The 23,155-nt window shown below is 38.2% G+C and overlaps 1 protein-coding gene across 1 annotated transcript in view; it reads left to right on the top strand.

Moving 5' to 3' along the window:
• MRE11 (MRE11 homolog, double strand break repair nuclease) overlaps positions 1-23,155 on the top strand; it is a 74,873-nt gene that overhangs the window by 15,656 nt on the left and 36,062 nt on the right. The window contains exons 6-12 of the mRNA XM_044919250.1: positions 2,393-2,507; positions 6,725-6,910; positions 7,817-7,988; positions 9,246-9,326; positions 13,198-13,324; positions 15,685-15,785; positions 17,223-17,396. Coding sequence (XP_044775185.1) covers positions 2,393-2,507; positions 6,725-6,910; positions 7,817-7,988; positions 9,246-9,326; positions 13,198-13,324; positions 15,685-15,785; positions 17,223-17,396 — 956 coding nt within the window. The remainder of the gene's footprint in view (positions 1-2,392; positions 2,508-6,724; positions 6,911-7,816; positions 7,989-9,245; positions 9,327-13,197; positions 13,325-15,684; positions 15,786-17,222; positions 17,397-23,155) is intronic.

Here is a 23,155-nt window from a genome sequence, read left to right as displayed (position 1 = left end):
TGTCATCTGTAATGCTCAGAATATTTGCTTTATCAACATGGCTATCTTCAATTTATTTAGTGTCCAGTAGGTAAAAACCTATTTGCTAGGCTTGATTCCATATGAACAAAAAATCAAAGAATATTTAATTTAGAGTGCATTCAAAGTCTGTTTGTTGAGTCTTCCTTGGATTAAGTTCAGCTTGATACTTTGTTTTATGAATGCTATAGCTTTGCTGTTTTTATTGTGTATAATTTTAAAAATTATATTCCATGTTAAATCATGGGCCCTGAGAGAAATTAGGAAAAATTTCACACTGTAACCTTAACATAGTTTTTATATTTTTGAGTGATTTTAATATAATAGAAGCTTAGGAGACTTTATTTACTTCATTCAAGTCTCTGTGTGTATGTGTGTGTATATTTTATTTTTAAGATTTTATTTATTTATTTGCCCAACTGAGAGAGAGCACAAGCAGGGGGAGCAGGAGAGGGAGAAGCAGACTCCCAGCTGAGCAGGGAACCTGATTGGGCACTCCATCCCAGGACCCTGAGGTCATGACCTGAGCCAAAGGCAGACACTTAACTGACTGAGCCACCCAGGAGCCCCTCTTTGTATATGTTTTTTAAAAGAATAATTATGATGGGTGGTTTATGTAAATACTTACCCTAGGGAACTTTTACAGTCTTTGTCCAGTTTTCATGATTTCTTTCTTTCTTTTTTTTTTAAGATTATTTATTTGAGAGCGAGCGAGAGAGAGAGCACAAGTGGGGTGAGGGTCAGAGAGAGAAGCAGACTCTCCGCTGTGTAGGGAGCCCGATGTGGGACTTGACCCCAGGATTCCGGGATCATGACCTGAGCCAAAGGCAGACGCTTAATGACTGAGCCACCCAGGCACCCTCATGATTTCTAAAAAGTAGAAAAGCATCATGGTTATCTATATTTTAGAGAGAGGGAAAATGAGATCAGAGTGTTATGTCTGATTTCACAAGTGGTAGAGCAAGAAGTGAAATAATACTTTTTCAAAAGATGCTAACAGGTATTTTAATCACTGCAGTGCTAGGGATCATATCTGCAGAAAATGGGTGATCTCCTACTTTCAGACTAAGCCAGATCCCAATATGTCTCAGGCACTGCCTGGAGCATTGCTCAGGTCATCCATTTTCTCCCAAACTCTCATTTCATCCTGTTCTTTTCTCCTTAACTGGATTCCACCCCCCACCCCACATTCTCACCCCAGCCCTCTCTCTACAGTTAACAGATTCCCACATTTCACGTTTCTTCTCTACTCCCGACCTACAGGGAAACTGACTGATCCCTAAGGTTCTGTGTCCCACACACTTCTCTCTGGCTTCTTACAGACTTTAAGGCAGAAGCGGGGGTAGGGGGGTGGGGGGAAAGAATCACTTATCCCCCTTCTCCCTGCTTGCCACTTCCTTTCCTGTCTATAAACACCCTGCCTCCCTTGAGGCTAATTGGCTAAACTGCCCTGCCCTTTCCCCTCAAATTTTTCACCTACCTACTTTCAGATTTTGTCAGCGTTCTCAAGGCTTCAACACCTAAGTAGATCAACCTTCTAATGCCCTGGACTTTGTATGTCTTGACTTTTTTGTTTCCAGTTTATATGTTCTGCATTCCACCATCTGTTCCATTGGTCACACTCTAGAAATTCTCTTTAAGAAGCTAGACTTTTTCCAGTTCTTGGCTTCTGCATTATTGGCTTTTCTTCCAGGGCCTTCCCTAATGACTGCATAAAGTAGCAACTTGTCCCCCCACTGATATTTGCCATCTTAGCATCCTTTTTCCCTTTTATGATATTTAAAAGTGGAATTTATGTATTTAGTTGTTTTTTTGGCCTTCTCCACTAGACTAAGGTGATCCTTTGGGGTACAGGAAGAATTATTTAAAAGTCATTATATTAATAAAAAGCATAATATCCTTATTTAAAAATATATATATAAGAATAGTGATCTGATACACACATTATAAAATAAAGATGTTAAAAAGAATGAGATAAAAAATAAATGTATTTAAGTATTCTCATCCTTTTTAACATTTCTAGTTTATAATGTGTATATTAGATCAAAAGTATGTATAATAAATAAAGGGATAGTGAAAAACAGTACTACTGGAAATTTTAATAAGAATTTAAGCATAGAAAACTTCAAATTTTCATGCCATGTTTTCCAGATTTTGAAGGTATGTATGCCTGGCATGGGAAACATTTTTTAAATTACAAGTGTCTTCTCAGCAGCTGTCATGCAAGAACCTGGAACACAATCATTTGTAAATAATGATTCCAGATTTCAAATATATCTCTAATAAGAAAATGAAATATTTGAAGAAACACATAATTTAGAAAGAAAACATTGATTTTTAAAAGAAACCAGTTTTAAAATAATGTCTGTTTCAGGTTCCATTCCAGATGAAAGGCTCTATCGAATGTTCGTCAATAAAAAAGTAACAATGTTGAGACCAAAAGAAGATGAGAACTCTTGGTTTAACTTATTTGTGATTCATCAGAACAGGTAAAAGTATTCTTCGGGAAAAAAATTTTTTTTTCTAAATTTTTTTTTTTTTTTTAAAGATTTTATTCATTTATTTGAGAGAGAGAATGAGATAGAGAGCATGAGAGGGGGGAGGGTCAGAGAGAGAGGCAGACTCCCTGCTGATCAGGGAGCCCAACGTGGGACTCGATCCCGGGACTCCAGGATCATGACCTGAGCCGAAGGCAGTCGCCCAACCAACTGAGCCACCCAGGCGCCCTTCTAAATTTTTGAGTCAAGTATTGAGGTTCCTCAAATCTCTGTTTCCAGGCTTCCATATTTCCATAAAATGTTCCTTATTCTTTGAAAGTTGTCAGTGCAGGATCATGCAAAACTTACATGAGCTTTGTGTGACTGCATTTTGAAATTGTTTCCAATAAATCGTATCTGTAAAGAATATTTATGACATATGGATAAGGCACAAGAATAACCATAAAATTGAATACTCTTAAATTCAGCAGAGAAGTAGAGCATTACCAGTACATTATCCCATGCACTTCCTTGACCCCATCTCTTTCTACATACCCAGAGGGAAACACTGTTTTTAATTGTATTTAATCAGTCTGTTGCTTTGCTTTATCATTTAATCACATCTCTATCTTTCACGAGTATTTAGTTTTGGTTAAACTGGAACCCTGCTGTGTATTTTGTAGCTGGCTTATTATTTTCCACATTATATTACTAAGATTCATCCATTTTGATGCTTAAAAGCATAATTAATTTTCACTGATCTGTACAGTTACAGTTTTTCTTGTGTTGGTGAATGTTTTGTGTTATTTCCAGAGTCTTGCTTTTTTAAACCTTTTTGTTGTGAATACTCTTACATGCATCTCCTGATGCATATATCAGGTGTTTTTCTAGAATATATCAAATGTAGCTAGATCAGCTGCCTTTTGTTAGCATTTTGAAGAAGTTTGATCTATTGGTAGGGTGCAGGACTGATTGAAAGGACGGAAGACTCGATGCAGGATGTATTGTGTGGTGACTCCAGTTAAAGTGTGGAATGACGGTAGTGATGGCGGTGAAACTGATGTGGAAGGGACAAACCTGAGAAGTTACAAGGAAGACTCCAGAGGGGTTTGGGCCTGATTGTATAATTTATTACTGAACAGATATTTATTCAGTGCAGAATACTCTGGTACTAAAGCCCACTAAGTGCCCCGTGAAAGAGAAGGCTTTACAAGGCAGCCTTATGTGGGCTCTCAAACAGTGGGTTTCAAAGGAGGAGGAGCAGGCCAGAGTTTTAGTAAGTGCGGTCTCCCTATAAGTTGGCACCACTGGGAGTTTGTTCTTCGACTCGCTTAGGGCTTCCCAGTTCTGCTACCCTTTCTACTATCCCAAAGTAGGGGAAAGTCAGAAGGAAAAGTCATAAGTGACTCCAAGAACTTCAACCAGAATGAGAGGTGGAATGGCAGCATCAGGAATGGGAATGGGTAGTATGATGTTGATAATGGTTAGTTGCTGGTGATGATAACATTGATCATTTGATGAAGGTGGTGTATGCTAGGTTGCTCCAGGGTCAAGGTCCCATTTTCCATTTTGTAATTAATACTTTGGGAAAAATACTTGGAGGGTATATGAATATCCTGTTTGTCCTTAAAATTTTGCCCGCTAATTTTAGCATCCTTTGGTGGATCTCATTTCCAGCAATGAATACTGTGGTGTTGCAATTGTTGTTTTTTATTTTCCCTCATTCTTTTTGCATTTATTAATTGAAATTCTTCTATAAGGAAGATTTGTCCCTTCTCTCTCGTTTATTTGTTCATTTATTTATGTTGTTACGGACTTGAAGGATATTTATTACCCTTTGAGTTATAATCCAGTACTGTCAGGTTTTTTGTTGTTGTTGTTGCTCTAATTGTTCCAGTTTTGACCATTGAGAGTTCTTGTATTTTAGCCTCTTTGTCCTTTCATCATGCCCTCTTCCTTTTTATTTATTTATTTTTGATCATGTCCTTCACTTTCTGGTACCACGAGATGCTCCAGGCTCATCTTGTATTTTGTACCCTAGCCCTGGAATCAACCACTTTTCCGTGGAGCCCTGATTGCCTTTTTTGGAGAACAGTATTTAGAAACCCAGATATGGCCGATAGATGTGCTTGTTGCAGCTGGGACTCTCTCAGCCCTCAGTGATCAGAGTTAAGGAAATATGTGTATATATCCTAACCTGTGAATACACATCTGTGTTTGTTAAAAACACACAGGCAAGCATGAGTTTGTAGTTATTCTAACCCAGCCCGACAGGGTTCATTTTTTTTTCTTCTCCCTTTTTTTATGTGGGAGTTCTTTCTCTAACAGAAACCTGGATCATATTATCTATAATATATTTACTTATTGGTTGACATATAAGGTAATTTCAAAATTGCTGACCGGTACCCATGAGAAACAAATTTGCCAACTAGTGTTTACATAAGCTATTTTAGTCTTTAGCCTTACTGTATCTAGTTAAAACACCACTTCTGGACTTACTTAGGCCATCTCCTTTTCCCCCAGCCCCTTCAACATGATTATGCAGTTCTTTTGTAATACCGTTAGGCTCATTTGTCACCTTCTCCATTCCTACGTACTTTTTTATTGCTTTCATGGACTTTTAAAAAACAGGGTTTGTCCTAGTGAGTGACTTTTCAGGAGCCTTTTATATTTTACTTTATTTCCAATTTGTGTCTATACATGGGCCGGTTTCTTTCTCTGGCTGAAAAAGAAAGTAGACTCTGAAGTGGAAGAGCACCTTATCATACAAAATATTTCCATAGGGATGTTTTGGTCAACTTTTAAGTCACAAATCAGAGTCAGCCCACCAGCATAATCTTCCCTCTTCCATGAAGAGTCGGTGCTCTATGAAGGCACAGTTGCGTCATATAGTATTCAGGTTATTCTGTGTTTCTTCAGCAACTGTGATTATGTCATATCCTAGATAGATGTTTTTTACATAAAAATATCCCTAGATACACGAGCCTGCAGCTTCTCTGATTTCACTTTCAGCTCTTCCTTGCATTCCTTCTGCTCTGCCATTCTCCTCTCCTTGCTGTCCTTGAACTCACTGAATACATTATCACTTCAACACCTCTGCCATCGATCTGCTGCAGGACTCTGTCCAGGACTGAGCCCTCTGCCGAGGACTGATCCTTTCTTCCCTTGCATGCTTGATCCCTCGTTGTGGTTCTCTCCTCATGTGTCGCCTGGCAGAGCAGCCTATCCTGACCACCCTCTGCATAGTAACATTCCCGTTCTGTGTCACTTCTCCCTTTATTTCTCTTTATAGCACTTACCACCACCTGACAGATTATGTATGAGTACACATGCACACACATGTACGTACTCCCCCACTAGCAAGGACTTTGTTCCCTGCTGTGTCTCCAGTATCTAGAAGAGGCCTGGGACACCTGGCACAGAGTAGACCTGCAGGAAATATTCTTGAATGAATGAATATTGATTTGCGTTAAGTGAATGTTAGGTTGAAGTATTTGATCACTTTTACTTAAATTCCCAGTGATAAAAGTCAGTGTTAGGGAAAACTTCCTTCTTGTCTTTCCTCACTTTGGGTTTTCACGTATCTTTTAATAATGACAACTAATCTAGGTATAAAACCAGAGTTTGCAAATCTTCATCTTGAAATTTAATATTGAAAACTCATCTCTTATGTAAGACTGAAATTCTTAACTCCCATTCTTATCAGTAAACAAACATGTTAAAAAATGGCTGGACATCTTTAGAAATTTGTTTTTATTCTACAAAGTTTAGACTTAACTCACTTTCATTTTCTGGCTGCCCCCCCACCTTACATATAGTCAAAGCGATTTATACATTTTCACTATTGATAGAGCTCGTGCTGCTGCTTTTCTGATTTCACTCCCAGCTCTTCCCTGCATTCATTCTGCTCAGCCACACTGTTGATGGAGTGCATGCTTTTCTGACTTTCCCTCTGTAAAGCCTTTTGCAATCTGCCTCTCAGTGTAGAATTGACCAGTTTCTCTCTTGCGGCTCCTACTTGTCTGTGTCCTGCAAGTTTGTAAATCTTTTGAGGGGAGGAATTAGGTGTTATCTTTGCACCCCTAATCCCTTGAATAGTTTCTGGCACAAATAAGAAATGTAATAAGGCTTTAATGAATGGAGAAAGAAAGATCTGTACAGCTTTACTTACTATGAAGTGTTTCTATATCTCTGGACATTTATATTTATTTTTTAAAATTTTGGTATAGGAGTAAACACGGAAGTACTAACTTCATTCCAGAACAATTTTTGGATGACTTCATTGATCTTGTTATCTGGGGCCATGAACATGAGTGTAAAATAGCTCCAACCAAAAATGAACAACAGCTCTTTTATGTATCACAACCTGGAAGTTCAGTGGTTACTTCTCTTTCCCCAGGAGAAGCTGTAAAGAAGTAAGTAATTGTTTTGTTTTGCAAATCAATTAAAATGAAATTCTTGCTATAATCATCCTACAGGTTCAAAGTACTGATGGTTTTTTATATGATAGATTTCTTTATGAAGATTAGTTATTTGATGTAGTCTTACTATTTTCCCAGATCTTAAAGCCATTTTCAACAGGATAGCGTCCCAGTAGTGTTAATGATTTTGCTGCTCATTAGACATATTCAGGGCTAACACTTTTACCAATTAAATTTCAAGTTAGAGTGCTATGGATGATGATTACTAATTTCACAAAGTCCATTTATAAACAAATTCACCTAAAGCCATTTAATTGAGATTTTTCTGGTTATAAATGCAACATTATAGCATATCTCATTTCTTTTAATTCTTTAGGGGAATTATATGATAAAGTAGTTAACAGTGATTAAGCCCAGTTTTTATAATGGATTTTATCTTTTGAATCCACTCAGATTTTGATCGTTATGATAATAATAGGTTTAAAGAATATGGTAGGATATAAGTTTGGCTTTTTTTCTTCAGAGTTCTGCTAATTCATTTTATGCATGTGTGTGTACGTATATACTCACGCATAATCTATGTATGTGTGATAGTCTGTACCATCGATACTACTGTCATAGTCCTGGTAACATTATGTCCTGCCTACTGTCTGTCTGTCTTCCCTCACTAAAGTGTTTATTTGTTTAGGCAGGGAGGGATAAGTGGATTTTATTCTGGGGAAGAATGTTAACATTTTTTTTCTGGTGATAAAACATTAAGTTGTTAAAAAAATTTTTTTAAGAGTATGATTTTATAGAGAAATATTTTGTAGGAACTTAGAGATACGATAGTTTTGGTGTGCACATTTTCCCAAGAAAATTTACAGAGTGACTAGGCTTTCATTTCCCGCCTCATTTCAGACATGTCGGTTTGCTGCGTATAAAAGGAAGGAAGATGAATATGCAGAAAATTCCTCTTCACACAGTGCGACAGTTTTTCATGGAGGATATTGTTCTGGCTGATCATCCAGACATTTTTAACCCAGATAATCCTAAAGTAACCCAGGCCATACAGAGCTTCTGTTTGGAGAAGGTAATTCCTCTAGATAAAGGTCAATGAGATCTGCTTTAGCTGAGAGTTGATTTACATTGAATTAAATACTTCCGTAGAGTGAAGAAGTCTTTGTACTTGTTACAGTCTCATGAAGCCCATAAGGAAGCACTGCTGTTCCATAAATGAGTTTAATTGTATCAGACATTTTTTTTAGTCTTGGAGATGGAAGAATGTTAAAGGTAGAAGAAACTTTGTTTAATTAAGCCCCCTCCCGGTTCCATTCCTCTTCCTCAAAAACCTACACATAATCTTTTCTTTGTTTTTATTCTGATTTGATAATTTGTTCATTTTATTTATGAAAGCAGGCGGTGGCTTTGACTGGGAATGGGAGGATACTGTGGAGGATGAGGAAAGCCTTAGCATCTCTAATAATCTCTGTTAAGCATCCCTTTCACCCTGAAAAGTACCCCACATGAAATCTTTAAATGTGTCTGCTATGCGCCTTGTAGCTTCCGCATAAGTACCATACCTCACCTTCCATGCAGATTTGCCACCCTGAACTTCTGAGAAATTCTAGAGCTGCTGCTGAAGTTGCGCAAATGCACTTGATAATATGTAAATTGACAGCTTAATACCATTAATTGCTTGTAATTCTTATAGTTATCACTGATATTCATCGATCGCTCATATATTCTGGGCACTGTTGATAGGATTTTGCATTTAATCCACTCAACAGTGCTGTAGGTAGGTAGAGCCTGTCATCTGCATTTTATGGAAAGAATAACCGAACCTTAGATGAAATCACTCACCCAGTGTCACGGCCTTCCCGGCAACGTGTAACTCACATAGCTGAAAAGTTGAAGAGTATGCTGGTTTCAAGAGGACTAGACCCAAAAACTCATATTAAGACTGTAGTTTCTGTGTTTAGCCCCCATGACACCCGCTCTGTAGGTAGTTGTCTGAAGCTTCACCCTGAGGACAGTATGTCCACCGGGTGGCCCCCAGACTCACAAAGTCCTTAGAACAGAAAGAACCTGTTTTCCCAGTCATTCCAGATCAACTCCTAGCACTGCTTTCTGTTAGACTGAGGTCATGTGTGTGTCCCTGGGAGGTGGAAAATGGATTGATTGGTCAGGCCTATGTCAGGTCTTTCAGCCTTAACACAACTGACATTTTAGACTGGGTAATCCTTTGTTGTGGGAGGTTGCATTGTAGGAGTTCAACAATGTCCTCTCTGACCTCTACCCGCTAGAGTAGTGTCCTTCCCCCAAGTCATGACAATATTTTTATTTTGAGATTAAAGAAATGCTTGAAAATGCTGAACGAGAACGTCTGGGAAATTCTCGACAGCCAGAGAAGCCTCTTATACGACTGCGAGTAAGTCCTATGTAGATAAATTAAACTTTATTGATTTTCAGAGGATAATACTACACAGTTTACATAATTTTTTTTAAAAAATTAGTAAGAAGCGTATATACAGTAATAAAAGCAATCACCATCTGGCACCAGAAATAATAAAGCTGTCAGGATTTGATTTAATCATAGTTTGATTCTGATGAATTTGATTTTTTTTTCTTATTTTTTTTCATTTTCTGAATAGTCTGTTGTTCTATTTAATAGGTTGGCCAAGTCTGACTCCATGTTTTACTCTCTCTCTCCCCTCACTCCCTGTGACCTCCTGCAGCTCTCCACTCTCACACTCTCCCCTCATGTGTTCAGTGAGGCCCCCCAATGAGATGGCACCCCCCATATCTGCTCACCAGCACTCCTGATTTCACTTACCCTCTTCTGCTTGTTCTTTTCTTTGTTCTCCACAACACATCCTCTTAACCTACTATATGCAATGTATTTATTTTGGTTATTGTGTGTCCTCAACTACAAAACTGTAAGCTCCATGAGAGCATGGAACTTTGTGAATTTTGTTAACTAATGTATCCAGAGATCTCAGAACAGTTCTGGCAAATAACAAGTGCTTGAGAAATATGTGGAAAGAATTAAGTATTTTAGAGTATTAACAAAATTTAAAGAAATTGAAGCGCTTCCTATGCCTGGAAACCTACTTATTTGTTTCCATCATCGTATAAAAAAAGTAACAGGTCTTTTTTTTTTTTTTTTTGTCCCTCTGCCTTTTCCTTCAATTAGTTCTGCACCTGTCTTTTATTTTCTTCCAACCCCCTCGAAATACATAGCCCTTCCTACTCATTTAACATTCTGTTCCTCAGTCCACTATAAACAAGGCTCAAGTAGAAAAGATGTTCAGTTGTCAAAGTGAGTAGCTTGTTTTCATCTGGCTGAATCACTCTTTGGCTTTCTTATCTTTGAGTTATGTTTGACCTGTCCTCTCTCTTAGCCCTCTTTTCAGCCTAGGCATATGGCTTTAAGGACCACCTATAGAGTGATGATGCCCACATCTTTACCTCCAGCTTAGACCTCCTTGTTGAGGTCCAAGAGCCACCCCCACCCCCACGCCCCAAAGCCTGGTACTCAAGGAATAATCAAAACAGCACTGACATCACCTGGGAAACAATTACTGCTTTTATGTATTTATTTATTTACTTATAGAGAGGGAGGAGGAGAGAGAGCGAGAGGGAGAAGCAGAGGGCAAGGGAGAATCCCAAGCAGACTCCATGCCTAGCGGTCAGCCCAATGAGGGACTCGATCTCACAACCCTGAGATTGTGACTGGAGCCAGAATCACAAGTCAGAAGCTTAACTGACTGAGCCACCCAGGCGCCCCTCATGTGGGAAATTTTTTAAAATGCAGAATCTCAGGCCCTATATCAGACCCACTGAATTGCATTTTAACAAGATCCCTAAGAGATTTGTATGCACATTAAAATTTGAGAAACTCTAGGATATATAGTGTGAAGATAAAGGGTATAGTTGAGAGCCAGAATGCCTGGGTTACTGTATGACCTTGAACAGTTGGATCTTTTGTCCCTTGGTTTGTACCTCGTAGATTTACAAGATCAAAATGAATTAAATATTACCTGTTGCACAGTAAGTAATCTGGTCCTTTCTGTCTATCCCATTGTCATTGCTGAAGTTGAACCCTGATTTTCTCTTATCTGGCCTATAAATGCAGCTTCCTTCCTGACTCTGCCTTCAGTTTCTCCCTCCCCCCCCACCTCTAGCCTCTTCACACTAATGCCAAAGTCATCTTTGTAAAAAGACTTTGTAAAACACAGTCTTGCATGTCTTTCCTGCTGAAAATGACTTAATGATCCCCTAGTGCTAATAGGAACAAGTCTTGCATGGCATTCAAGGGTTTACGTGACCTGGTCAAAACTGACCTCTTTGGCTTCTACCTCCTTTTTCTGCGAGAACCTACTAAGTTCCAGCTATATTAGACTAAAACTTACTGTTCCCTGGGTCCAGTGGAGTTTATTTCACTCTTTTGTACCTTTGCCCATGCTGATCCTGCTGTGTGGAATGTGCTTCTCTCCTTCCATAGCATGTTCTTCAACATCCACTTAAAGCTTTCCCCTTTTCCAAGAGCCTGTCTTGACCTCCCTTCAGAATCAGTGCTTCTACCTTTGTGCCCTCGGTCTGCTTTGTATGTACTTCTTAAGTACCATTACCATTCTGCTTGTACTTATTTATTTACATGTTTGTCCTCCCAGTCAGCTTGTGAATTTCTTGACAACCAAGATTATACTTCTTTATGGCTGTATCCCTGGCCCTTAGCAGAATGCCTAGCACGTTGTGGACTCCTCAGTAAAGTTTGCTTAGTGAACGAGTTTTGTGACTCTTGGGAGCAGAAAATTTTACAAATCAACCTAAGCTGGAGTATCATTGATAAATGTGTAGAAGAGTTTTGGGGAGACCCAATAACCTGAGCATTTAGCATTTTCTGTTTTATAACATGGTTGCTGTAGAGATGCAATACATAGTTGCTTTGGGAGAATCACATAGTTCTCTTTATCTGGGCAAAAGATCCCAGGTCCGCCTAATACCATTAGAACCAAGTACAGTTAAATAGAAAATTGACATTCCTTTTGCTAAACACAGTGAATTATTAAATCATTCATGAAACAAAAGAGTAGGTGTTTTCATTAGTAATAGTCCAAAAGTACATTGTATCAACTAGGGGGCTCTCACTAATTTTATGATTCAATAAACAAATACTTTTTTTTTTTTTTTTTTTTTTAAAAATTTTTTTTTTTTTTTTATTTATTTATTTGAGACAGAGAGAATGAGAGAGAGAGCACATGAGAGGGGAGAGGGTCAGAGGGAGAAGCAGGCTCCCTGCTGAGCAGGGAGCCCGATGCGGGACTCGATCCAGGGACTCCAGGATCATGACCTGAGCCGAAAGCAGTCGCTTAACCAACTGAGCCACTCAGGCGCCCCTAAACAAATACTTTTTGAGTACATTTTGTTCTGCATGCTGGGGGACACAGTGATGATAAAACAGAGGAGGTTTTGAATTTATGGGGCTTATGGGAGGTGGAGGTGTGAGGAGAGACATAAAAAATAGGTAGCGGCAAAATGCCAGCCAGTGCTAAGTGTGATGAATAGTGTAAACTGGGTGGAGGTTAGGGGAATTTGGATAGGCCAGTGGTGCGGTACGATGCTGGTTCCCAGAGTCTGTTTTTAGAACAGCTAGTTTAGGGAAATGATTATTATCTCTTGGGAAAAAAAAAAATGTAGTATGCATTTCTCTTTGGAAAGGTCTCTGTATGACTATCAATTTCTTAACTTAGAAAGAGCCTGCCTTGAGAGGGACTGTGACTTCTAAATAGATACTGTGCTTTGAAGGTAATCATTTCTCAAAGCTAACACATTGGTTTCTTTTCCTGCATGGCTTTTCCAGCATTTCTTTTTTAGTATGAAAGTATACCCCTAAGATAATAGACCAATTAACTAAGCATCTAGGGCTGGCATTTTATTTTAGGAGAGAATTTTCTTTCTGTTTTGAAAGTTTAAGTATTTATGTTTAGAAATCTCACTTCCTTTCCTGGTGGTACTCCCAGTGCCTAGGCTTTTATCTTAATGTTATCATAGGGGGATGTAAACATTCAGACCTTGTAGGAATTCTTGATGTATCTTGGGTCCATCGTGCAAAATGTCTCGTGTAAACTCATAAACCTTTGAAGCTTTGTTTTCTCAACAGAATAAAAGGTATAATACCATCATGATCTTTAACATGAATTGTAGAACATATATTAGCTTTCAAGTATTGAGCATAAACATAAATAATGAAATTGGTAAACTGTTCTAGGCCTTAATAGCTTATTTTGTATTTCCAGGTGGACTATAGTGGAGGTTTTGAGCCTTTCAGTGTTCTTCGCTTTAGCCAGAAATTTGTGGATCGGGTAGCTAATCCAAAAGATGTTATCCATTTTTTCAGACATAAAGAACAAAAGAAAAACACGGGTAAGCTAGTTATTTTCACAAATTAAAAAATGCTTTTTATAGGGTTTACAAAAATCAGTCTTTAGTAAAAGAAATAGAAAATGATGAAAATATTTTTATATGATGATTTCTAGTATCTTAAGCTGGCAGTTGGAATAATTAAATCGCATGTCTTCTAAAAATTAGCAATCATTTTAAACCTGTGGATAACAGTAAAGAAAGGGAAGGCTTTCTCTGGAGATGTAATTTTTAAGAACAGTGCTGCTGAGTAACAGTGCACACAGACTTTAAAGATTTATTGCTCAAAATATATATTATTGACTATACATTATTAGTGTTCAGAGAATATACTCAAATTTTGCATCAAATACTTCAACTTTTGAGTATATATGGTTTAGGAAGACTGCAGTCTTTTGGAATAAGAAGTATCTCATAGTTTGATGTTTCTCATGATCAGATAATTAATTCCTAATTAAATTTCATAAAGACTAATTGCCCTTATTTTAAGTGCGTTTATAAAAATAGGCCATCCAGCTGAAATAATGCTTTTTATAAGAAATGTTGATCATGTTAAATATAGAGCCTTTTCTTAAAGCTATTAAGTCAGAGAACTTTTATAGAAAAATATGGCCCTTGTTTTATAGGTAAAGCTACTTAGGTTTTTTTTATTAATAAGCTTCGATTTTCAGTGTCAAATTGTGACCAAATTCTGTGTGCTGTTAACTCAACCTGAAACATTCGTTCAGATATTTAAATGAAACTCATAAAATACTCTTTTAGGAAAAAATCCTTATCAGATAATTATTTTCTTATGCTATGAATTTTAACTAATTACTCATTGATAGTGGTTTACTTTAATTGTCCATCCTTATCAATCCCTTGAGATTTTATGGGTGTAGTGTTCATAATAATACAGAATATAGAACTGGTACATTGTTACTTGAGTTTCATACATAGTCAGTTTTGTTCTAATGATTCCTTTTTGGTTTAAACATAAATTGCTAAGTGGAAACAATAACCCTTTTGTGTGTTTTATTGAAAGCATTTTTTGTTATTTTGGTCAGCTCTACTTCTCAAGTACCTGTGTGACATTGTACAATTTACATAAGCCCTCTGTTTGATCTTCTTGCCTGTGAAATCAGGATAATGACTGAGCCTGCGTCATAGAGTCGTGGTGAGGATTAGATGATATAATGTGTGTAAATAGTCTAAACATAGTATCCGGCATCGTAAAATGTGGTGATCGTACTTAGGAAGTTGTATTAATTCTACTGTCTTGAGATTTGAAAAAGATTTCCATTCACTTGTCTTCAACACTTTGCAAGAAACACACTGAACGTTGTGCTTCCTAACCCTCCAGGCCATGGCACATAGTTTTCCCTCTGCTTCAAGTAGTTTTTTCTTTTTCCTGTTTTGCTTAGTGAATCTTATTCATTTGGCAAGTCTTGATTCAAATGATAGGTGCATTTGATACCTGCACATTATTTTCAGCCTTCCCTGAGAAGAGTTAGGTTATTTCTTCTATGTGTGTCATACTCTCTGTTTTTACCTCTCGTAGCATTTCCCACCTTTATTGTAATCATTTGCTCTTACGGGCAGGGATCCTGTCTTTTCACCATTGTGTTTTCATGGCCAGGTCCAACATCCGCTAGACAGTTAATATTTGTTTTCCTGACAAAGATTATCAGCAAAGTAGGTCCTGGACCCTCAGCTTCTTGGCTTCCCACTCTGTACTCATTGTATTCTTTACCTGCTATGTGTGAGACAGTTCTCCTGCTTAGGAAAGCAGCAAAAGTGCTGTAAGCATACATCCCATTTGTCTCTCACAGAATATTAAAAAGGGCTGAGATTTAATTAAATGAATAATTTCTACAGTTTCATCAAGGACATTCTTAAGTGAAACTGGCTTTCTTTGTTTTGCTTTGAGCTGTGCGGATGTGGTGGTGAGTGTTGTACAGTTCCAAGCCATTGCCTTGACTTATAATAAGGAACCAGCGATTGTACCCACAATTGCTTTTGTATCATCAGGGCAAGTGGCAATGTAGCGGAACAGGTAAATAGCATCTTGGTGTCGTTACGAAAGTTTGGGCCCTGAGCATTCCCTGAAATGGTCTTGGAGAACAGAGGTCTGAAGATCACCCTTTGAGAGTAGCTATAGGAGCCAAGACTTGGAGATAGGAAAAGAAATACACATTTTGAGGAAAAGACTGCGGCTGTTAGCAATAATGCCATGTTTTTGCCTCAAAATTTGCCACGTTGAGCAAGCTGATCATTAATCCAGTTTGGCCATACCTCCTGTACTGAGCCAAACCTGCCATGAGTTGGGGCACTTTTACACTGTCACAGAAGCTACTGTTTTTCCACGGACTTCTTTTTTCTAGGAGAAGAGATCAACTTTGGGAAGCTCATCACAAAACCTTCAGAAGGAACAACCCTAAGAGTAGAAGACCTTGTAAAACAGTATTTTCAGACTGCAGAGAAGGTAATTTCTTAGTTACAGCCTACATGTTGAAGAATGGCTCTCTGAGGATAACCGACTTTAATTTGGGATATGTACAATTGATATTTCAAACAAAAGGGATCCTCACAATGTTCCCATGAACTAAGTGGGACAGCAGTTAATTATATTCACTTCTGATTACTCTTCATCAAGAAAAATCAGTGTTTAATTAATGGTGTTATTATTGTGGCTATTATTGTTACTGTTGTTTTGCTCTTCCTTTTTATCTCTACTGCATGTTTTTTTTTTTAAAGATTTTATTTATTTGAGAGAGAGAGAATGAGAGAGAGAGAGAGAACATGTGAGGGGGGAGGGTCAGAGGGAGAAGCAGACTCCCCGCTGAGCAGGAAGCCCGATGTGGGACTCGATCCCAGGACTCCAGGATCATGACCTGAGCTGAAGGCAGTCGCTTAACCAACTGAGCCACCAAGACGCCCTCTACTGCATGTTTCTGAATCCAGGATTTACCTCTCTTGCATTTAGATGTAATTTCAGAACTACTTTATTAAGACAGACACAGGATGGTGAGGCTACTTTCATTGTCATGAGTTTGTGCCACTTTAAGATCTGGTTCTATTAATTGCCTGTTACTGCTGAAACAAATTTCCACATAAAACTTAATAATTGAAAATAACGCACATTTGTTATCTTACAGTTCTGTAGGTCAGAAATCTGACACCAGTCTCACTGGCCTAAAATTGAGGTGTTAGCAGGGTTGTGTTCCTTTCTGGAGACTCTAGGGGAAAATCCATTTCCTTATCTTTTCCAGTTTCTAGAGGTGTCCACATTTCTTGGCTGATAGCCTCCTCCTTCCACCTCCAAAGCCAGCAGTATTACATTTCTCTGGCCATTTTCACCCCGTCTGATCTCCCTCCAGCTCCCTCCTTTGGCCTCCCTCTTCCACTTTTAAGGATGCTCATGATTACACTGGGCCCACCTGCACAGTCCCTGGTAATCTCCTGATTGCACAGCCAGCTGATTAGCAACCTTAATTCCATCTCTAGCCAACCGTAGTTTTCCTTTGTCATGTAACATGTTCACAGCCCAGAGATTAGGAAGTGGACATCTTTAGGGGGCTGTTACTCTGCCCACTACACTGGTTAACCTAATCTCTTAATCATCAGCTACCATTTCGGGACTCTACATCACAACCACTCAGTCCTCTGCATTCCCACCTGTCTTAAACACTACTCCCATTTCTTATTTTTATTTGACTTTTTCTGGCTCATAAAATTTATTAGTAGGCTTACTTACTGTCCATTGTTTTGTTTTGTTTTGTTTTCCCTTCAGCAACTAGATAACTTTTTTGTCTTTTCCCCCTGGTAACATTATACTCTAATTTTCCTTGCTCATATAGAATTATCTGGTAAGGAATAGATACTGATTTCTGCATCCAGTGATTTTGTACCTCTTTTACAGAATGTGCAGCTCTCACTTCTAACAGAAAGGGGAATGGGTGAAGCAGTACAAGAATTCGTGGACAAGGAAGAAAAAGACGCCATAGAGGAATTAGTGAAATACCAGTTGGAAAAAACACAGCGATTTCTTAAAGAGCGTCATATTGATGGCCTAGAAGATAAAATCGATGAAGAGGTAACCAGTTTGGGGTGGAGAAGCTAGTTAGACACTCTCTCCTTAAGAGTAGCTTTGACTTTTCTTTCTATTAAACCACTGTTTAACTTCTTTGATTTTTTTAGTTTCCTCATCTATAAAATTGAGTTCGTAAAATGAGGATGGAAGTAGAAAAGGTCTGGAACAGAATCTTAAACATGATTGAAATCCATTAAATGTTAGCTTTGTTCTCCATAGATAGGATCTTCTCTTGAAAATGCTTTAAGATGAACCTTACAGGATGAAAACTTCTGTTCTTTTCAATTTTTTAGTTAGTTTTGTTTGAGATTTTGAATTTCATCTAGAAATTCAAATTCACCTCTAAGCATAAAAGCAGTGGAAGGATCAGAGAAGCTCTTTAGGTTTGACTGCGTAGAAATTGTAAATGTTTGCATGTCAGATTATCAAAAACCAAAATGTATTGACATGGAGAACATACTTGTATGTGGGCAGAAGAAAGGTTGATACTCATAATATTAAAGTACCTTAGTAAATGTTAAGAAAAGTAGTAAACATTTCAGTAGAAATAATGAACAAAGACATGAATCAATGGTTCACAAAAGAAAAACAAATGGTAATAAGCATATGAAAATGGTGTTCAAAGGAACTCAAATGTATTTTTTGTCAGAGTGACAGCAATTTGAGAAAAGGATTTAGTATGCTGCTATTGGGAGTATCAAGTTTGAGCTGCTGCATTGAAAGGCAGATTGTCAGTGTTTATCAAGAGGCTTAAGATTTCTCCTTTAACTCAGCCCTTTCCCAAGACAACAGTGAGGTGGAAATTTGTGTATGGAGTAATTTATCTAAGTGTTGTCTGCAGTGGGAAAATTTGGAAAATGTTTTGATGAAGTAAATGTTGACACATACACACTAGATATTGTGCAGCTATTAAAAATAACACTTTTGAAGAACGTGGAGAAATATTTTCAATGTTACGTGGGGAAAGAACGCCATAGATTTAAAACTGTATACACTATGATTCCAGTGATTTTTATTTTATATGTGAGTGTGTGTGTACGTGCAAAGAATGAAAAAAAATATTACAAACATTATCATTGGTTATATTCAGGTAATGGGATTATAGGGGATCATTTTCTGTATCTTCTAGATTCCCTCTGAGCAGAACAAAACATTATTTTTAAAACTCAATCCCTTTGATTTTGATGTTAGTGCCTCTAATTAGTCAACATGGTTCTCTTAAACCTTATGATGTCAGTATGCAACTAGTAATATTCCATGCCAAGTACACTGGGTATATGGGGTTCATAAATTTTTGGCAGGGATGCATTTCTCCATTAAGTACCAGAAATAAAACGTGATCATCCCACTCAAATGTAAATATAAAACTATGAAACTCCTAGGAGATAACATAGGAGAAAATCTAGATGACCTTGGGTGTGGCAATGACTTTTTAGATACGACACCAAAGGTATGATCTGTGAAAGAAGGAATTGATAAGCTGGACTTCATCAAAATGAGAAACTGCTCAGTAAAAGACAATGTCAAAAGACTGAGAATACAAGCAACAGACTTGGAGGAGAAAGTATTTGTAAAAGACACATCTAGTAAAGAAATGTTATCCAAAAAAACAAAGAACTCTTAAAACTCAGCAGTAAGCGGCGCCTGGGTGGCTTCTTTGGTTAAGCGTCCGGTTCTTGGTTTCTGCTCGAGCCCTGCGTCACTCTCCATGCTCAGCACAGAGTCTGCTTGTCCCTCTCCCTCTGCTCCTCCTTCCTCTCTCTCTCTCTCTCAAATAAATAAAATCTTTAAAAAACAAAACAAAACAAGATTCAGCAATAAAAAACAGGCAACCTGATGTAAAAACAGACCAAAGACCTTAATAGATACTTCACCAAAGATTTACAAATGGCAGGTAAGCATATGAAAACATGCTCTATATCATGTCATCAGGGAATCCAGATTAACAATGAAATATGCCACTATGAACCTATCAGAACGGCCAAAATCTGGAATACTGACACAACACCAAATGCTGGTGAGGATGTGGACAACAGGAAAGCTCATGCATTGCTGGTGGAAATGCAAAATGGTACAGTCACTTTGGAAGGCAGTTTGGCAGTTTCCCAAACAACTTAATATACTCTTACCATATGATCCAGCAGTCGTGCTCCTTGGTTGTCTACCTAAAGATGTTGAAAAGCTTATGTTCACATAAAAACCTGCACACAGGTTTATATAGCAGGTTTATTCATAATTGCCAAAACTTGAAAGCAACCAAGATGTCCTTCGGTAGGTGAATGGGTAAGTAAATTGTGAAACATCCAGACAAGGGAATATTATTTAGGCCAAGAAGAAAGGAACTGTCAGTCCGTGAAGAGTCATGGAGGAAACTTAAATGCATATTACTAAGTGAAAAAAAACAATCTGAAAAAGATTGTATGATTTCAACTATACAACATTCTGAAAAAAAGCAAAACTATAGAGACAATAAGATCAGAGGTTGCAGGGGTTTAGTGAGGAGCAAGGAAAGGGATGAATAGGTGCACAGAGGATTTTTAGGGCAGTGAAACTGCTCTGTATGATACTATAATTTAGGTGGATACATGTCATTATACCTTTTTCCAGACTCCTAGCTCACCAAGAGTGAACAAAATATAAACTGGACTTTGGGGGCACCTGGCTGGCCCCATCATTGGAACATGCAACTCTTGATCTCGGGGTTGAAGTTTGAACCCCATGCTAGGTGTAGAGATTACTTAAAAATAAAATCTTAAAAACAACAACAGCAATAGACTTGGAATTTGGGTGATTATGATGTGGCAATGTAGGTTCATCATTTATAACAAATGTACCGATTCTGCTGGAGGGAGGTTGATAATAGGGGAGTCTATGTATGTGTGGGGCTGAGGGGCATATGAAATCTCAGTACCACCTCCTCAGTTTTTTTGTGAACCTAAAACTACTCTTAAATTAAAAAAAAAAAAAAAACAGATAAACACAAAAGCAAATAACTTAAGCATCCCCACCTGGAGAGTTGTCGGGACTCCTGAGAGGGTGCATAAGGGATGGGGGGATGTAGCTAAGAGCATGGACTCTGGACCAAACCACCTGTGTTCAAAATCAAAACCCTTACTACCTGTATAACTACCAGTGAGTTTCTTAATCTCTCTCCACCTCTGTTTCCTCATCTGTAAAATGGGGGATAATAATAGAAACTCCTTCAAGATTGTTGTGAGGATTCAAAGAATACATGTGAAGTCCCAGAACACTGGCAGCACATGGTACCTAGTCAGTATTTTTACTCTGACTCATTTCTGCAAATGAGTTAGCACTTTTGGAATGGTATATACCATCTAGAGCACTATTACATACTATGCCATTTTAAAAAATAATTTTTATCCCTTCTACCAAATCATAACAAATATACTGTCATTTCTTTTAGCTTAAACAACAACAAAAAAGCCCTCTTCACTTCCATTTCCCTTTAGCTACTACTCATCTTCTTTGTTTCTCTTTTATAGCAGAATTGCTTCAGGGTTTTCTATATTTGCTGCCCTGATTTTTCTCCCTCACTTTTCCCTTACACCCATCATCTGGGGGTTTTGATCCATCATTCCAGTGAAGGTGCTCACATTGAAGTCACCAGTGACCGCCATTGCTAAATCCACTGTCAGTTCATCTTAAATCTTCCTTGAACTCTTCTTGAAATCTTTTTCTCTTTGGCTTTAGGACCCCACCCTCTTCTGCTTTTCTTCCTGCCTCATGGTGCATATTCTCAGTTTCTCTTGTTTATTGCATCTCTCCTGTCTCTTAAATTGGGAGTCCCCAGAACTCACTCCTTGGAGCTCTTCTTCAGCTACATATTCCCTTTGTAATCTCATCCAGCTGCCTGGATTTAAATTCTATCTGTTTTGTGGTGATTTTCAAAAGTCTAGCCCAGAGCTCTCTCAGCTCAAGATTTCTGCAGTCAGCGGCCTGCTAGACATTTCTACTTGGATGTTTAATGGACACCTCAAACTATTAACATTCCCAGTCTGAATTGCTGATTTTCAGCCTTTGCTCTATGTGGTGGTTCTCTTTATGTCACCTGGATCCTAACTGTCTAGAAGTCCTTGGCATTACTCAGAATATATATAGAATCTGACTGCTTCTCTAGTCTTCGTCACTACTAGAGGTCCATCGCATTGCCATTTCTCACTTAGAGTATTCTAATAGCCTCCAAACGCGTCTCTCTTTTTCTGCCTGTACCCTTCCTCCACCCCCCCATTCTGTCCTCAGTTCAGCTGTCAGTGATACTAACATATTTCAGATCAAGTCACTCCTGCCTTAAAAAAAAAAGTCCTTACAGTTTTTTTTACAAGGCCCTATTCAGTCTAGCTTTTTGTTACTTTCTTACCCTCATATCATCTTGAGCCACAGCAACCTCCTTGCTATTTCTTAAACATACCATGCATTCTAGTATGTTAAAAAGATTTTTTTAAAAGATTTTTTTTAAGAAGATTTTATTTATTTATATATATATATAGCAAGGGAGGGCCAAAAGGAGAAAAGGAGAAGGAAAAAGAATCTCAAGCAGACTCCAAGCCGAGCATGGAGCCCAACGTGGGGCTTGATCTCACCACCCTGAGATCATGACCTGAGCTGAAACCAAGAGTCAGACACTTAACCAGCTCAGCCACTCAGGCACACCTCTCCCAGTGCCTTTATGTACACTTTTTCCTTTGATTAGAATGTTTTCTCCTTGTTATCCAAGACTCATTCCCTTTGCTCATAAATTACCTTCTCATTGCGGCCTTGCATGATCATTCCATTCAGATGTGACCTCTCGTCAGTATTCCTCACCCTCTTCCTGCTTTATTTCTCTCTGTATACTTACTGTCTTTTGCGAAGTGTTCACGGGTTCAGATATTTGAACACTGAACAACTCAAGACTCCACTGAGCATACTCATTTAAGGTTTTTATTTAAAGGCAAAAGATATGGTGCATCAAGGAAAAGAGTATGGGCAGGCATTAGAGACCTGTGAGAAGCCAGACATAAGATCTCATGTCCTCATTTGCACAGAGTGGTCCCTGGATTGAACACACCAAGATTTGTGCAGAAGTTCCCAGGGAATCTTTTATGCCCCTCTGGTCTCATAATCAAGCCATGCTTCCAACTGGTTATGCAGGTTGAAAACCATCAGTAAACAAACATCAGTAAATAAATGGCTCCCCAGAGATGACAGAGCGTTCTTAGTCTAGCTGTAAATTAACTCAGTCTGACCCAACTTCTAAAACACAATATAACTTCTTATTTTGTTTTTGTTTATTGGCTACATACACAGGCACACAATCCTAAACTCCATGGGGGCAGAATTTGTAACTATTTTGTTCATTGTTGGATTCTCAGTTCCTACAAGAGGTGCTAAGTAAATTACTAAACAAATAGAGGTTTTCCCTAATTACATAACTACACTATAAGAGCCTGTTGGGCAAGAATTTAAAAAAAAAAGAATCTCTAGTTTCCCTTTTGGTTCCAGGACCATCCATTATCAGCAAACAGTAAACATTTAGTAGTTGACTTGATAAAATGATTTTCAGAGTCCCACCCACTTCAGATACTATTTTTTTAAAGATTTATTTATTTATTTTAAAGAGAGTGCACACGTGAGCAGGGGGAGGGGCAGGGAGAATCTCCAGCAGACTCCCCACTGAGTGCAGAGCCCTATGTGGGCTCCATCTCAGGACCCTGAGATCATGACTTGAGCTAAAATTAAGAGTTGGCGCTTAACCTACAGAG

This window comes from Neomonachus schauinslandi, chromosome 11, assembly GCF_002201575.2.
Source record: "Neomonachus schauinslandi chromosome 11, ASM220157v2, whole genome shotgun sequence".
NCBI lineage: Eukaryota > Metazoa > Chordata > Mammalia > Carnivora > Phocidae > Neomonachus > Neomonachus schauinslandi.
Note: the sequence above shows the minus strand (reverse complement) of the source record. Positions and strands in the feature narration are given on the sequence as shown.